The sequence below is a fragment of the Coenobita brevimanus genome, chromosome 8 (assembly GCF_032717465.1).
Source record: "Coenobita brevimanus isolate Jiangsu-jjx chromosome 8, ASM3271746v2, whole genome shotgun sequence".
Classification (NCBI taxonomy): Eukaryota; Metazoa; Arthropoda; class Malacostraca; order Decapoda; family Coenobitidae; genus Coenobita; species Coenobita brevimanus.
This window is the reverse complement of record NC_136961.1, coordinates 43,241,548-43,259,047: the sequence shown is the minus strand read 5'-3', so window position 1 is coordinate 43,259,047 and position 17,500 is coordinate 43,241,548. Positions and strand designations below refer to the sequence as shown.

The 17,500-nt window shown below is 44.9% G+C and overlaps 1 protein-coding gene across 1 annotated transcript in view; it reads left to right on the top strand.

Annotated features, from left to right (window-relative positions):
- Window positions 1-17,500, top strand: part of LOC145407803 (uncharacterized) — a 131,127-nt gene that overhangs the window by 23,525 nt on the left and 90,102 nt on the right. The window contains exons 5-8 of the mRNA XM_080278665.1: window positions 7,265-7,440; window positions 9,158-9,372; window positions 9,749-9,908; window positions 15,214-15,285. Of these exons, the coding sequence (XP_080134791.1) occupies window positions 7,265-7,440; window positions 9,158-9,372; window positions 9,749-9,908; window positions 15,214-15,285 (623 nt within the window). The remainder of the gene's footprint in view (window positions 1-7,264; window positions 7,441-9,157; window positions 9,373-9,748; window positions 9,909-15,213; window positions 15,286-17,500) is intronic.

The window sequence follows — 17,500 nt, the reverse complement described above, 5'->3', positions numbered from 1 at the left end:
CTCTCTCCCCTTGCCCCTTCCCCCTACCTGTACCCTTTTCTCCCTCCCCCTGCCCCTTCCCCCTCTCCCCCTCCTGCCCTCTGAGACCACTCTACTACCTGTACCTGCAAGTTTCATGACCCAACACCTGGCGTCTTCTCACACGTCCGTTCCCAGGCTAGTTTTCTCCTCCTTTGCCTTCCTTCATTCCCGCGCCGGGCTTACCTGCCTTTAGGAGACGCCAGGTGTGTGAGAGCGTCGCGTGCGTAGATTATTGTTGGTGTTATTATTATTATTATTATTATTATTATTATTATTATTATTATTATTATTATTACTACTACTACTACTACTGCTACTGCTACTACTACTTCCTCGTCTTCTTTAATGTAGTTATTTTTTTATTATGATTTTTACATCGGTAGTGTTCTTACTGATGTTATTGTTGTGGTGGTGGTTGTTTTACAGTTCACGAGGGAAAGATACTTTGTTTTTTTCTGTTTCTTCTTAGTGTTTGTGAAGGAGTTAATCTCATTCTTCTTACTAACGCTCCCTGCCACGGATTCCTGCCTTCACTTCCGGGCAGATTGGCCGAAAAGTTACCCTGTATGTACACTTGTATAGATGGCCACACAGGTACCCGGGACTGTCTGTGTGAAGTGGAGATCAAGCTACAATTTCCAGCGTCCATACATCACAGCCACTTGGTCATTTCAGCTCATATTATTTTGACACATCCGTTCATTCATGTCAGTGCCACCAACAAAGACGTGATTATGTCAATGTTGTCAAATGTGCCAGACCTCTGCAACACATTGATGCGGTCCCGGGTTCATATATAGCCACTTGTACACCCTGACGCATTTCCACGTGGTACAGTCAGCGTTGTCAGTCCACTCTCCTTCAAGTGAGAATCTAGCGTTGATCAATTAGTATTCCGAACCACGAGTGATGAGGTTGAGGTTGAGGATGAGGGTTGAGGGTAAGGTTGAGGAGGTAGGTGGGGTTTGTCTAAGGCCACGGGGGTTGGGTGTGGGTTGGGAGGGGAGAGGAAGGGGTGAGTTAGGGGGTCTGAGGGGTTGTATTGTGGATGGATTGGGAAAAGCACGATTTTTTTTTTTTCATATACCTGTAATGACATTGTAAGATAGAAACAGTGATAACCATAATATTTTTCAGTTTATCACACACACACACACACACACACACACACACACACACACACACACACACACACACACACACACACACACACACACACACACACACACACACACACACACACACACAGTGAAATCAGCCTCGAGAAATTCTAAGTACGGTATATAATACGTACCCGTATTTTGGAGAGAGAGAGAGAGAGAGAGAGAGAGAGAGAGAGAGAGAGCAGGAAAGTGGAGGGGGGGGGGAAGGAAATGAGAGATACAGGAAGAGAAACAAATTTGTATGAGATGAAGGAAGAAAGAAAAAGAAGAGAGAAGAAATAGAGAAATGAAAGAAGGGAAAGACATGAAAAAAAATGGGAAAAAAGGGGGATGGAGGAAGATAGAAAAATTAGGAAGAAAACGAGAAAGATGGAGGAAGGGAGATGGAGGAGGAGGAGGAAGAGAGGGAAAGCATCAACCAGACTACCGTAAGGGTGGACTCAGTAGGGTAAGATATGCCAAAGTCAGCCTTAATGCAGAGTCGTACACAATTCTTCAGATATATTCCTTGGAAAACCTTAACGTCATCTGCATCCATTTCAGAAGCCTTGGAATATCACTTAGCATTTCCTCAAGACATTTTAAGATATGGAAGTCAAATTTATAAGATTGAGGGAAATTCCCATCCGTAGCAACCTCTTAACGCTTTTCACATAGCGATTCATGTTCCATAAATAATAAAAACGTCGAATTTACTGAATATCACTTAGCATTTCCTCAAGACATTTTAAGATATGAAAGTCAAATTTATAAGATTGAGAGAAATCCCCATCCGTAGCAACCTCTTAACACCTTTCACATAGCGATTCATTTTAACATTTTCATATATAGTAAAAACGGCGAATTTGTAGAATATCACTTAGCATTTCCTGAAGACATTTTAAGATATGGAAGTCAAATTTATAAGTTTGAGAGAAGAGACATCCCCACCCGTAGCAGCCTCTTAACACTTTCCACGTAGCGATTCATTTTAACATTCTCATATATATAGTAAAAACGTCGAATTTATTGAATATCACTTAGCATTTCCTCAAAAATTTTAAGATGTGAAAGTAAAATTTGTAAGACTGAAATATGACCAGTCCACACCCGTAGCAACCTCAGAAACCTTAACACTTTTCACATAGCGATTCATTAACATTTTCATATATAAGAAAAATGTCGAATTTATGAAGGTGTGACAGTTTTTTCTTAAGAATTTAAGATCCGTATTCTCGTCTTGTAAGGAGGCTCCCAAGCATCTCTTCCTTAGCGATTTATTTTTGGATATGGCTAGTTAATATCCTTTTGGTACGGTACGGTATTTATGCATAGTATGAAAATGATAGAAGGACTTGTACAACACAGAATAGGACAGTAAGAAGTAAAAAGCAGAACAAATTGCTTAGGAAAAGGTGTTAGGGAGCTTCCTTAACTGACGAGAATACGGTCCGTAGCCTCTTCAGTACGATGATGTCTGAATTACGGAAATGAAATAATACGAGTAAACACCGTAGACTGTGGGCCCGAGTTCTCGTCTCTCAATCCCTAATACCTTTTCATTAGCGATTTATTTTCGATACTAAGCCTTACTCCTCTCTTGTATGTTGTTTATATTTTTTTAAACACCAACATAAGAAGCAAAAATAACACACAAGGGATTATTAATGAGCTGTATGCAATAATAAACCGGTAAGGGAAAGGTGCTAGGGAGCTACCTTAACAGAGAGAGAGAGAGAGAGAGAGAGAGAGGCGGAAGAGGAGCAGGAAGAGAATGAATAAACACAGCTGTCTAAGAGAATGCCGGAGGAGACTAAGAAGAATGAGGGGGGCGGAGGAAGGTAGGTTTGTGTGTGTGTGTGTGTGTGTGTGTGAGAGAGAGAGAGAGAGAGAGAGAGAGAGAGAGAGAGAGAGAGAGAGAGGATGATGAGGGAAAGGAGATGGATAGGCAGAAAGACGGGGACGGGGGAGGGGACAGGAAGAACAGGATGGGATGATGTGTGTGTGTGTGTATTTTTAGCAGCTTTGAGTGTCGGATCTATACCACTCTGACCAACTCACTGCTGACGTATTGCACTGCTGTTTCCTGTCTTCTGAGTGGCACTGCAAGAGCTCGTAACAACTCTCTGTCAGCGATTTGTCCCGCACATTTCACAGGGTATCCTCCTCCGTGTTACCTCTTCCCTAGCAATTGATCTGCACATTTCACAGGGTATCCTCCTCCACGGGTGTTACCTCTTCCTTATCACTTTCTCCTGCACATTTCTCCTGGGTATCCTTTTCTGTGTTATTCGTGCCACTTGAGTTGAGATGAAAACGAAATAAATAGACATAGAAGAGGGGGTTAAGATGTAGTATAGACTAAATTGCTAAGGAAGAGCTGTTAGGAAGCCTCTCATGACGCCTAATATTTTTAGTTTTTTTTTTAGTTCTCTATTTATTATTTATTTTCACTATTGCGAGATCGTTTTATACACCTGTGATTTTTTCTTTGCTCTCTCTCTCTCTCTCTCTCTCTCTCTCTCTCTCTCTCTCTCTCTCTCTCTCTCTCTCTCTCTCATCCCTTACACTTTCCCATCCTTCCTCCTCCTCCTCCTCCTCCTCCTCCAACACGATGGAGAAGCGCCATCCGACATCCGTTACAGAGGGCAAACGGGATGTAACATTCTCTCTCTCTCTCTCTCTCTCTCTCTCTTTTCTGCATTGAAAAGTAAGCAACACCAGAAATTCTTTAAAAAAACACAGGTTAAATGTTGCCAAGTTTTGATCTCCTTTGTCTTCCTCTTCCTTCCCCTCTGCCCCCTCTCCTTCCTTCCTTCATTCATTTCTTCTTCCTGGCTTCTATCCTCCTCCTCCTCCTCCTCCTCCTCCTCCTCCTCCTCCAACACGATGGAGTAGCACCATTCAACATTTATGACAGAGGACAGACTAGATGTTGCCTCAGGTTTTTCTTCCTTCCTTCCATCCTCCCTTCCTCCTTCTCTCCTTCCTTCCTTCCATTCCGTCCCCATAATCCTTCATCATCATCATCATCTCTGTATTCCTCTTCTTCCTCACCCTATTTCTAGCCTCTTTCTCTCTCTCTCTCTCTCTCTCTCTCTCTCAAATCTTCCACTAAACCTTACTGAAGTGAGTGAATGAGTGAGTAACAGGGGATGAGGGGAGAGGGGAGGGGGGCTGAAGGGTGGGGGAAGGGAAAGGGGGTGAGGGAGGGGGGAGACTGAGGGTGTATGAGAGAGGGAGTGAGGGTGGGGGTAAGGGGGGAGGGGTTGGAACTGGGGCAACCTGTGTATATTTCAGTAAGGAGGTGGACTTGTAAGGGGGGGCCACTCTCACTGCTCGCCTCTGGGGAACTTGGTGTAGAGGAGGTGGGGAGGGGGGAGAGAAGGAATAGAGAGGGAGAGGGAGAAGGTATAGGGGTGGCTGGGGTAAGGTGAGGGAAGAGGAGAGATGGAGGAAGGGTAGGGAGGGAGTAGAGAGGGAGGAAGGGTAGGGAGAGAGGAAAGATGGAGGAAGGTAGGGAGAGTCTGAGGTAACGGGGAGTGGGAGTGAGGGGGGATGGATGGTGTTGGAGGTGGAGGAAGAGAGGGAAGTGGGGGTAGGGAGGTGTTTGGAACCGGGGGGGATGGCTACAATTCTCATTAACACATTCATTAAGAGAGAGGTGTTTCCTTCTGTAAGTTAAAAAAATAAATAAATAAATAAAAAGGTTTGTTGTACAGAACTCTAACTTGGTGCCTTTTAACCAGTATTGTAGGTTCTATTCTCGTTAGTAAAGGAAGCTCCCTAACACCTCTTCCTAAGTGATTTTTTTTGTTTATTACACCATGCAGTCCCCTTCTGTGTTATTTAAATCATTCTAATATCACCGTACTCTCCTTAAATAACGCACAAAACGATATTAGGTAGCCGTATCCAGAAATAAATCGGTAAGGAAGAGGTGTTAAGGGGGGCTGCTTAACCGACGAGAATACGAGCCTTGCCCCCCCCTGGGATGACACAGACTAGGACCAGGGGTGACACAGGGGCCTGGGGTCATCCAAGGGTTACATAGATCAGTAATTGATTTTTAAGACATATTAGTGTAACGTCTTTTTTGTGTGATGTTTACGCTTTGAAAATATATGATTAGAAGGCATTCATCATAAGAATAACGTTGATACCCCAATTGGACTTTGAAGAAGAGGCTAAAATAGTAATAACGAATAGTATTACACTGACATACAATAAACGGAATATTATCAAGTACAGTAATGTCTCCGGGGTAAAGTGTAGAGGTCCGTTATTCCTACTCCCGGTGCTCAAATGTCCGTGGCAGGTGACGGGTGGGTCGCTTTTATATTAACTCTGAAATAGCAGGGAAATGGTTAGTAGAGAAACTGGTGGACGAGGGAGAAGTGTGTGTGTGTGTGTGTGTGTGTGTGTGTGTGTGTGTGTGTGTGTGTGTGTGTGCGTGTCGCTTACATTGACGTTGACGTGTTTTATGTTTTATTCTTCCTCTGTCAAGAATATTTTATCAAGCCTATGGGAGACTTTTGACTAGGTATAGAGAGCCTTAAGTAACACCCTGACTTAGAGCACCGCGGATCAGGAGGTTAACACGATAGCCACTAATCTGCCGTGGCTCCGTAGGCCTGTCATCGGCCCTTAATTGACATGGACTACGGGAGTCTTACCTGGAGCTCCTACACCTTGCTAGGGGACTGGTTAGCATCATCAGGAAGAAGGAGGAGGAGGAGAGGAAGAGGAGGAGTAGGAAAAGGAAGAGGAGGAGAAGAAGATGATGATGATGGTGATGTTAATATACGATACAGAAGAAGAGGAAAACGTGGAAATAAATCAGGAAATAGTGAACACGGAAATAAATCATGGGAGGAAATACACGATAAAAATATTAATGTAGAAATGTTAAAAAAATGACATTAATAAGAGGAGACAGATATTCACATTCTAGTCAGACTTTCCTCTTTAATCCTTATCCCCCCCCTCCCTCCCTCCCTCCCTCTCTTCCTTCACTCCCTCCACCCCTCCCCTCATTCTCTTCCCCTCTCCCTTCTCCCTCCCTGTCTTCCTTCACTCCCTTTCCCCCTCCCCTCATTCTCTTCCCCTCTTCCTCTTTCCCTCATTCCTCCATGCCCCTCTACCTTTATTCCTTCCCTCCATCCTTCTCTTCATCCTTCACTCCTTCCTTCCTTCAGTCTTTTGTTCCCGTCTTCCTTCCTCCACTCTCTCATGTTCTTCCCCTCTTCTCCTCAGCTTCATCCCCCATCTCGTCTCCTTCCTTCCTTCCTTCACCCTTTCCTCACACCTTCCTCTGTGTGTGTGTGTGTGTGTGTGTGTGTGTGTGTGTGTGTGTGTGTGTGTGTGTGTGTTGTAGGGGGGACTGAGACAAAAGACACTTCCTCATTTCTCCACTTAAGCCAAACATCTTGACTGAGAATAAAGAGGGTGAGTTTCATTTCCGTCTCTCTCTCTCTCTCTCTCTCTCTCTGATATAGCCACATTACTAGAGCCTCTCTCTCTCTCTCTCTCTCTCTCTCTCTCTCTCTCTCTCTCTCTCTCTGATATAGCCACATTACTAGAGTCTCTCTCTCTCTCTCTCTCTCTGATATAGCCACATTACCAGAGTCGTGTCGTATTTTCGTTGTGTCAAGAGACCGTAACACCACTTCCTGAGCGACTTATTTTGCCTGTCCCCTTTAATATCCTCCTGTATTACCTAATGAAATTTTTATGTATATTGTCGTTGTGCCAGGAGACCGCAACACTTCCCTCTCAGCGACTTATTATTGGGGAGGTTAAAAAAGAAAAAAAGTCTCCCTATTGTCTTTCTCGTGATGCCTCCCCAGTATTATTATTTTGACAGAGCCTTCGTCTGTCAATTTATCTATCTACCGATCGATCCACCTACTCATTTTATCTATTTTTCTATCTATCAAAGTCCTAACAGCACAAGCCATCACGGTGCCCTTCGCCGACCCCTCCACCGAGTACTGTCTGTCTTTACATCTGTGTGCATGTATATCCAGCTATCTACCCATCTGTCTATCTATTCTGTCCGTGTGTCTGATCATCTATTTAGTCATCTTTCTATCTACCAGAGCCCATAGAGGAGCTGGACCTGCTACAAGCCATCGCCGTGCCCTTTGCCGACCCCTCCACGCAGTACTTCGTGACGGGCTTTGACGGGTTCCCAGCCTTCGGATTCAAGGCTGGGGCCAGCATCAAGCACCCCTACAGGCTCTTTCTACCTGAGAGGCTCTACAGGGAGTTCTCGGTGAGTCCAGGGAGGCTTATGACTTTCTTAGAGGCTTCGTGGGAGGCTTAGGACTTGCTTAGAGGCTTCGTAGCACCTTCGTAGCGACTCATTTTATTGCAGTTTATTACTTTCTCTCATTTTATATCTCATACAGGCTCCTCCTACCCGAGGGGCTCAACAGGGAGTTCTCGGTGAGTCTAGGGAGGCTTACGACTTTCTTAGAGGCTTCATGGGAGGCTTAGGACTTTCTTAGAGGCATCGTAGCACCTTCGTAGCGACTCATTTTATTTCAGCTTTTCATTCTCCAGTATTTTGTGTCTCCTACAGGTTCTTCCTATCTGAGAGGCTCAACAGGGAGTTCTTGATGAGTCTAGGGAGGCTTAGGACTATCTTAGATGACTTTCTTTGAGGTGGCAGATAGGAGGGGCCCCATAGCACCTTCTCCCCAGCGATTTATTTCATTTCAGCTTATCATTCGCGTATAGTTTAGATCTCACAAGGAGTTTTCGATGAGTCTAGGGAGGCTTTGGACTTTTTTAGAGGACTTCCTGCTACATGGCATACAGGTAGCATCGTAGCACATTTTTCTTAGCGATTTGAGTTAATCTACCACTCCCTCTTCACTCATAAACTCTTCTAGACAGTCTCTCACTCTTCATTATCCTATACTTTTCTAGTCAGTCACTCACCTTCTCTTCACTCATACACTTTTCTAGTCAGTCTCTTACCCTCTCTTCACTCTCATACACTCTTCTAGACAGTCTACCACTCTCTTTTCATTTATACACTCTTCTAGTCAGTTTCTCACTCTCGTCATCTCATAAATTAGTCACCTTCACTCTCTCTTTCCAACCATCTAACTCTCACCCACCCCCTAGTCATTCTGTCATCCTCACATACTCCCCTAGTCATTCTTTCACTCTCACACACACCCAGCATGTCACAGAGGAATAATTTAGCGTAACATGACTGTAAATAAGCCAGCAACAGAGCGTGACGAGATTCAAGAAAGCGAGGCCCTATAATACAGACACGAGGTACATTTGTGGCGATGAATTCTTAAAGTTACATCGATTCCTTGTAACTTAGCTGTGTTGAAATTTAGCTTTTTGTAATTTAGCTTTTTGTAATTTAGTTTCTTTGTAATTTAGCTTTGTATTTTGCAGGAAATACTAAAGCGTGTTTGTTGTAACCTGACAGGGATCCCCAACTCCTCTCAGCTCGGTTGAATTTGGCGCTCTGTTGTCATGTTTACATTTTTTCTCGGAGGGAATAATCTTGCGGGCTTCTGGCTTTTGGTTCCTTCTTCCTTGCTTAGAAAAAGGTGTAATTGGACTGGAAGGTTGATTTGACTAGTAACCAAGGAGATTCATTCCTGGCTCCTAGGGTTGATTTGACTAGTAACCAAAGAGATTTATTTCTGGCCCATAACTAAGGCTCACCCGATATCTTGCAACCACATGTTTTTTTTTTTTAATTGTGGGAGTGGCCCAGCCCCGTCAGGTGAAAATAAACAGAGTATAGATATTTTCTGCATTCACAAACCTGTCTCTCTGGAAAAGCTTGTGAAGGTGGAATGAACAGGTTAAAAATAAAACGAAAAATGAATGAATAAATAGATAAATGAATTAATAGATACATACATAGATACATAGATAGATAGATGGATAGATAGATAGATTGATAAATAAATAAAAGGCCTGACAAACTCATCTTCCTCCCGTCTTCTCCACAGGTCTTGGTAGCAGTAAAGCCTGACACTGCCCAGCCCATGTTCCTCTTCGCTGTCACCAATCCATTAGAAAACCTGGTGCAGCTCGGTGTGTCCCTCTCACCAGGCGGCCCAGGCACCACCAACATATCCCTCTACTACACGGACCCGGAAAGACACATGACCTCGCAGATCCTGGCCTCTTTCTTGGTGCCTAAGTTTATTGGCGTGTGGACCAGGTGAGCTGGGGAGGTGACGGGAAATTAGATGGAGAGTTGGGAGAGGTTGTTGTGAGGAGGAAAGAGGGAGTGGAGGATGATGTGTGAGGTAGGGAGAGAAGGAGAGGGGAGTTTGATAGGTAGGGAGAGGGAGAGGTTGATGTGTGAGGGAGGGAGGGAGAGAGAGGGGGAGGTTGATGTGTTAGGTAGGCAGCTTGTTGTGTAAGGTAGGGAGGGTACTGTCTTAAGTAAGCAAGTCGATAGGTTAGATAGGAAAGAGGGAGACTATAGTAGTAGTAGGAGATGCAGATGGTGAAATAATAGGAAAATAATAATCAGATGACATTTAGGTTAGGGAGTGAGTCCTAGGAGCCTGAGAGTGTTCATATTTGTCCAGGTTCGCGCTGAGGGTGACGGTAAACGAGGTACAGCTATGGTACAACTGCCACAGGACTCAGGAACAACTGGTACACCGGGCAAGGGAACAGCTGTACTTCGACTCCGCCTCCACCCTCTATATTGCACAGGCGGGAGGCATTTTCAGGGGAGACTTCGAGGTGGGTGTTGCAGAAATGAAGGTTGCATCTCTTAAGTGGCTTTGGAGATCCGTAACACCTCTTCCTTAGCGATTTATTCTTGGCATGACACCTCAGAATACCCCAAGTGTTGCTGATGGGGAAATACTGTATGTTGATATTGAAGTTAAAGAAATAGTATATAAAAGGTTACGGTAAGCATTATAAACTGGTAAGGAATGGGTGTTACGAAGCCCAGGTCCCTAACACCTCTTCTTAAGCGACTTATTTTGGTTGTTACACCTTCCAGTCCTCTTCTGTGTCATTCTGATTACGACATACACCTCGTAATCAACATATATTAACAGGCCGTATCCAAAAATAAATCGCTAAGGAAGAGATGCAACGGTGCCCCCTTAGGGAAAGAGAATACGGGCACTAGAATATGATCCAAGAATAGTGATACAGTAAGACAATATCGCCTAATGAAGTCTGTCCCCCACCTTTAACATTATGTGCTCTTGGGTCGCTTGAGTTTAGGTTCCCGTATACTAAACTGTTTTCTGTGGCGCGAATTTTATGAAGAAAACGAGAATATTAGTAACCAAGGAGGGAAAGTTAGATAAATATTCAGATTCATAAGGACGATTTGAAATATATCTCTTGGCTCAGGTTTGTTGTAGTTTTGACGTAAATTAATTGCTCTGCCAAAGTCACACACACACACACACACACACACACACACACACACACACACACACACACACACACACACACACTGGTGCTGTGGTAACGCTCTCGCTTGTCAACTGGTGGACGGGAGTTCGCGCCTCGCTCAGGTTGCGAAAAGTTTCACTGACGAAGTGGGTGGTTACTGTCCGTCTTGAGCAAGGGGACGGGTGTGTGCGTGTGTGAAGGTCACAGCCTTGCCCTTAGATCGGACTATATGAGCTCTCAGCTCCCTTCCGGGAGGGTAAAAGCTGACGATCACGACCATCAAGTGATCCTGACCGACCCGGTGAATTACACACACACACACACACACACACACACCGCTCGCTGGTGCAGTGGTAACGTTCCCGCTTGCCAACTGGTGGACGGGAGTTCGCGCCTCGCTCAGGTTGCGAAAAGTTTCACTGACGAAGTGGGTGGTTACTGTCCCCCTTGAGCAAGGGGACGGGTGTGTGTGTGTGTGTGTGTGTGTGTGTGTGTGAAGGTCACAGCCTTGCCCTTAGATCGGACTATATGAGCTCTCAGCTCCCTTCCGGGAGGGTAAATGCTGACGATCACGACCATCATGTGATCCTGACCGACCCGGTGAATTACACACACACACACACACACACACAGGTCATGTTTCAGCGTACCCGGACCCACTGACCCGCCTCTCGTCACTGCCCCGTCATGCCCAAAACAGTGGCATAGCAAGTGACCAGAAAAACCCACTTATAAACTCACCTAAGCCGGAGTTATGTGTAAGACTTGTTGTAAATTCGTTTTTCTTCGGTCAAATAACCACCAGATACTTTAGAGTCAAATTAGAGTGTAAAATTGTGACAGAGACGAATAAAGTGATCTGCATTCACAGTGATCTGTTATACAAGATTGTAATTACGTTTAACTTCGTCCGTTTAATCGACGGGGGAATTTACAGTCAAATTAGAGTGACTAAGTGACAGTGCGAAAAAAATGAATGTGTGTGTGTAAAGGGTTAATGAAGTATGTGCAGCAAAAGAGTCAACTAGAAACCACTCAGAGCGCATACCCCCGCCAGGGCCATTGCCATTAAAAAGGCTCCAGAACCATGGATATAGGATACAAAACTGGATCCGGATCCGCCCACAAATTTAATCAATTCTTTCTTGGCCCATGGCCCACCCTTCCACAGAATTTCATCAAAATCCGTTCATAACTCTTTGAGCAATCCTGCTAACAGACAGACTAATCTAAAACCTGCTTGGCGGAGGTACCGTTACAATCTTCCCTAGTTCCGTATGATGAAATTTTACAATGGGCGAAATACCGTGATAACCTTATCTCTGACAGTGCGTATTTCAGATGGTTCGATTTTTTCCGCTATGTATTCGTCAGATTTTTGGAAGATATTTGTGTGAATGTATAAACATCACCCTATGCAGTAAAAAAAAAAAAAAATTGGCTGGAGATAGAAGAACAGAACAAGCATTTTACAATGAGCAGAGTTGTGTTGTGTTGTGTTGTGTTGTGTACTGGTGACACTGTGTTGTGTTATCATGATAGTGTTGTGTTGCGTTGTGTTCTGTTGTATTGGTGGTCTTGTGCTGTGTTTTGTTGTGTTGGTTGTGTTGTTGTGTGTTGTAGTGGTGGTGGTTCTGTTGCATTGGTAGTGGTTTTGTGTTGTGTTGTATTGTATGGTGTTGTATTGGTGGTGGTGTTCTGAGTTATTGGTGTTGCTACGTGCTGTGTTGAGTGTTCTGGTGTTGTGTGGATAGACTTGGCAACTCCCACACCACCTGGCCGTCTGCCTCACGTGTGCTGCATCACATTAGCACATTGACCACTAGTACACCAGAGGCACGTCAGACTGGCTGGCTGGGTCTCTCCCCTCCCCTCCTCTCCCCTCCCCTCATCCGTTCCCTCCTCTCCTCTCCTCTCCTCTCCTCTCCTCTCCTCACCTCTCCTCTCCTCTCTCTCTAAACAGTCATCATCATCATCATCATCATCATGGGCGGTGTGGTGGTGTGGTTTTGGCTGTGTGGTAACGAAGTGGTAGTGAGGTGGTTTTGTGACAGTGTGATCGTTTGGTTGTGGTCGTGTAGTAGTGGTGTGGTTGTGTGGTTGTGGTAAGACTCGTACACACGCTCAGTTATAAATGTCACCGCGCAAAGTGGTTCGCACATGCCAGTTTCAGCGTGTGGATGCTCAGATCTGCAGATTCCCAGCATCCACACGCTCCATCCGGCATGTTCGAACCACTCTGGGCAATTGGAGTGATAATTAAAACTGTGCGTGTGTACGAGCCCGTAATGTGTAGTGGTGTGGTAGTGTGTTGTGGTATGGTAGTGTGTAGTGGCGTAGTGTGGTGTTGTGGGGTGCGGTGTGGTGTGGTATGTATGGTTTGGTGTGATAATGTGTTGTGGTAGTATGTAGGGGTGTGGTTGTGGTAGTGTGTAGTGATGTGCGGTGTGGTATGGTGTGGTGTGGTGTGGTGTGGTGTGGTGGTGTGGTCTGGTTAGTGTGTAGTGATGTGGTAGTGTGGTTGGGGGTGGCACTGTTCAGACGCACAGTTATGATACGTTGCTTGTAATGTAATGAGATGATGTACAATAAACAGATGAGGGGTGTACAGCAATCAGCTGACGTACAGTAATTACACGTTGCTTGTATGACAGTTGGCAGGAATGGGCGTCGATTGTGGTACTGACAGCTAATAATAAATCCACTCTGACAGCACAGTCCAACTCCCCCCTTCCATTAACCCCTTCAGAGAGATGACGGGAGAATGTCAGGGTGTAAAATGCAGCATAAATCGCTAAGGAAAAAATGATATGCAGCCTCCCATGCCACCTAGAACAATGCCCTATGGCGCCCACAAGATCAGCTTTCCAGGATATGACAACGCCAGAGAGGAAAGTAAAGAACACTGGTAACTCGAGAAGCACTCTTGGTGAGGGGGAGGAGGTGGGCTAGCTGGCTGGGTGATGCTCAGGTACCATCCAATATCCTCTCTCTCAGTTACCCTCTGGCCACGTCTGGGTGTGGTCATGCGCGCCACCCTTCCTGCACCCATGTGACACGCACACACCTTCACCTTCGTGCCTTCCCCTTGTGCCTTACCACAGTGACTTATTATAACTGATTTGGTGCCTTGTGTATCCTAGGGCACTTAAATTTCACGTCTTTGTCTCGTCATAAATAGCCAGCCTTCGTGTTTTGAGAGTCGGTCATTCACAATTCTACTCACGTGCTGTTAAATGTAAACAAAGCCAAAATGACTCGGACCGATTATCTCCGTTTGCCTCTGACCTTGCCACCCACAAGACTGTATTACCCAGACATCGTGAAGGAGTTACGTCCAGTGTCTGTCATAGTCGGCTAAAAACCACGTGATTCTCGCTGGTTACCAAGCCCTAACTGGGAGCCCTGAGGAAGTAGTTACCGGGCGTGGTGTGAATTGAGTTGTTAGTCCAGGTGACCAAGATGTCGTGAGGGAAGGGAGACGATAGAGGCCGTGTGAGGGGCGTGGAGGACTTGTGAAATATAGCACCATACCACACTCACTTCAACCGACCGTATCTTTGCCATCTCGTAATTCTTATCCATCCGTCCATCCGTTGACCTGCTTGTGGGGGTGATGATGAGGGCGAATGCTGGCCGGAACAAGAGATACTGCGATAAGAGATAAGACTAATGACATGGAGTGTATTGAGATGTTATTAAATGCCGGCAGGAAAAAAAGAGATTCAGCAGTGCCATATATGACTAGTAACATGGCCACATTGAGATATTATTTCTGGTGACATGATTGAACGTCTTGGTGGTGCTGGCTGCAGATACTTAAAGGCTATACTCGTTTAGAACCCAGACTGGCATAAAACTGACATCCCTCCATCTAGAATGCTGAGTTGTAGCAATAGATTAACTAGAATATGATGCTTGTCAAGAGGAAGTGCAATGGAAAGGATGTTGGGTCGTGATATTGTCCTTTTCCGCCACTGAACTATGAGAAATAAGCTGCAAAAGGACGAAAATCTGAGCCAAGTTAAAGGGAAAGCAGTATGATAGTGGTGGAGGCCTGTATCTGAAGTGGTGCTTGTCCTGAAGTAAAGGCAAGGGCGCTGAGAGTGATACTGAGGGCGGTAGAGTGTAGTGGTAGTGACAGGTGTGGTGGTGTGGGTTTTAAAGAGTGATAATGGTGAAGGTTGGTTACACTTAGACTTGATCACCCCGAAGCTGAAATTCGTCTGGTAGGACCAAAAATGGATTAAGAGTTACTAATTCAGTCGCTAGAAAGTTACTGGAGGCTATAAACTGTTGTGGTGGTGAGGGAGGTGAACTGTGTGATGGTGGTGAGGCTGTGGTGACAAGTGTGGTGGTGAGGAAGATAAACTGCCGTGGTGGTGGTGACAAGTGTGGTGCTGTTGCTGTGGTGACTGGCGTGGAGGGAGGGACTAAAACGTAACAGTGACACGTGTGGTGTTGATGAGAAGCGAGGGTGTCATTGCTGTAGTGACTGCCGCTGTGGTGGTGGTGTTGACAGTGTAGTGTTGTCTGTGGTGGCTGTGGTGGTGTAAGTATGGCGGTGGTGTGGGTGTCACGACGCTTGCTACACCTAGTTCTGACCCGTGTGTGGTTGACTCTCCTCCAGGGGGCGCTGCAGGAGCTGAAGATCTACAACACACCCAGCATGGCGCAGGTGCAGTGTGACACCAACTTCGCGGTGAGTACCCAGAGAAAATTAAAACCTGTACAAGTTGGTTTTTATTTTTCATTTTAGCGTATGTAACACTAAAATCAGCATCACAAAATTCAGATTGTAACTAGGATCGGCATCACAGAATTCAACACCACAATCAGCATCACAGAAATCCGGTTGTGACACTCAAATCGGCTCACAGAATTCAGATTGCATGTCAGAAAATTCAGATATATTGTCCTCAGTAATGGTATAAATCTGACAGTAACACAAGGCAACTTCCAATCAGTAGTATGCTCAATTTTCTTTCAGTAGCATCCTCATAGACCCAGAATTATAATGTAACACGGCGGATTATGGGGAGGCATAGTTAAATTATTGCCGTGGCGATTTTAGTGTTGCTTACTTGAGAGGAAACTTTCTGTAGACATATATTTCCTCTTCTTAGTCATCTAGCTTAGTCACCTTGTTAAGATGTTTCCACGGTTACTGTTTCTTCAAGACGCCCTTCTTAGCATCTCGAAGCCGTATCAAAGACCATGCATTTCCAGGTTTGTAGATTCGATGTGTTTCATGATGTGTGTTGTTATGTACGTTATATTACATTGTGTGTTTTTAGGTAACATTTTGTCTTTTGTAATTGATGGCTTGAGTCATTTATTGCATCCCTCTTGTGCATCCTTCCTGTGCATTCCTCCTGTGCATTTCTCCTGTGCATTCCTCTTGTGCATGCCTATTGTGCTTAGATGTTAATGATTCACTTTTTTTTTTTTTTACTTTTATCTACAATCTTCCCCAGCTTAAATGTTAGTGGTGAGTGATTGTAAGGTTATTCTCCAACCCATATTATCTCTTTTAACTGGAATTCGCGTCGTTTGTTTATCGTGGTACAGAGAAAAGATTGGAGCGTTTATGTGAGTGTGGTGGAGGAGGAGAAGGGGGAGACCGAGGAGGAGTAGAAGGGATGAGATGGAGAGGTATATGAATGAGGGTGGGGGTAGTTGAGGGAGGGTTATGGAGGAGGACACGGAGACTAAGAATACAAAGGAATACAAAGGGAAGCAAACAGCAACATACCTTATGGTCCTTTCGAGGCTGTTTGTTAGAGTAGACTATGACTACGAGATCTACTTCTACATGCTGAAGGATAAGGATAGTAAAGCAGGAAGGCTCCCTCCGCCTCCAAACCCTCCAGGAAAAAGTGAGAAGAACCACCACGCAGCACGGAAAAACTGACATGGAAATTTCATAGGAAAGACTGAAAAGGAAAAGTAACATTCTGTAATACTCTGCATATAAACGATCAGTTTGAATCACCTGAAAGAGAAAGTGGTAAAAGTAAAATGAGTAATCAAATAAATAACTTAGGCATTTGTGTGTGTGTGTGTGTGTGTGTGTGTGTGTGTGGTGTTTATAGCTAGAACGTGTTATAGCCCACGTTTGCCATTCTTTTATGTATATGTTTACGATTGGAATTTTTATGTTAATGCGAGTGTGGCCTATTGATGTACCACCTGCAGCCCTGTGACATTTATTTATTTATTTATTTATGTTTTGTATTTGTTGTTTCCAAATTATTTCAACTTAGATTTTCGGACCGGTTTTCAATGGTCCCTTAGAGAGAGAGAGAGAGAGGGAGGGGGGACTAGAAATATGTGAAGGGCTATGTTGCACACACACACACACACACACACACACACACACACACACACACACACACACACACACACACACACACACACACACACACACACACACACACACACACACACGAAACCACAAAATTATGCTAAATTTTCATCTCTGTTAAATCGACCATACTTCCATATTCAGCGTTCAAACCCTGGAAATTCTTGACTCCACCCCACAGGCGGGGCCACCCATGCCAAAGGGCTTCACCTGACACCCACCTCTTGTTCCTTGGCCTGACTGATGGCGCCACACATCATCATCATCATCATCATCATCATCACCATCATTACCATCATCATCATAGCATCACCTGAGACCCGCCAGGCATTCCATGGGTTAACAGATAGGGTTACAGTACATCATCATCATCATCATCATCATCATCAAAGCATCACCTGAGACCCAATCGGTAGAGAGGTGGCCTGCAGTCCTACCGGACCCAGGTTCAAATCCCAGCTGAGGCAGGGAACAGTTTAAGGATTTGAATTTCACGAAATCAGACTTTACTGATCTGCCAGAAGACCCGCCGACATGTAAAAATACCCCC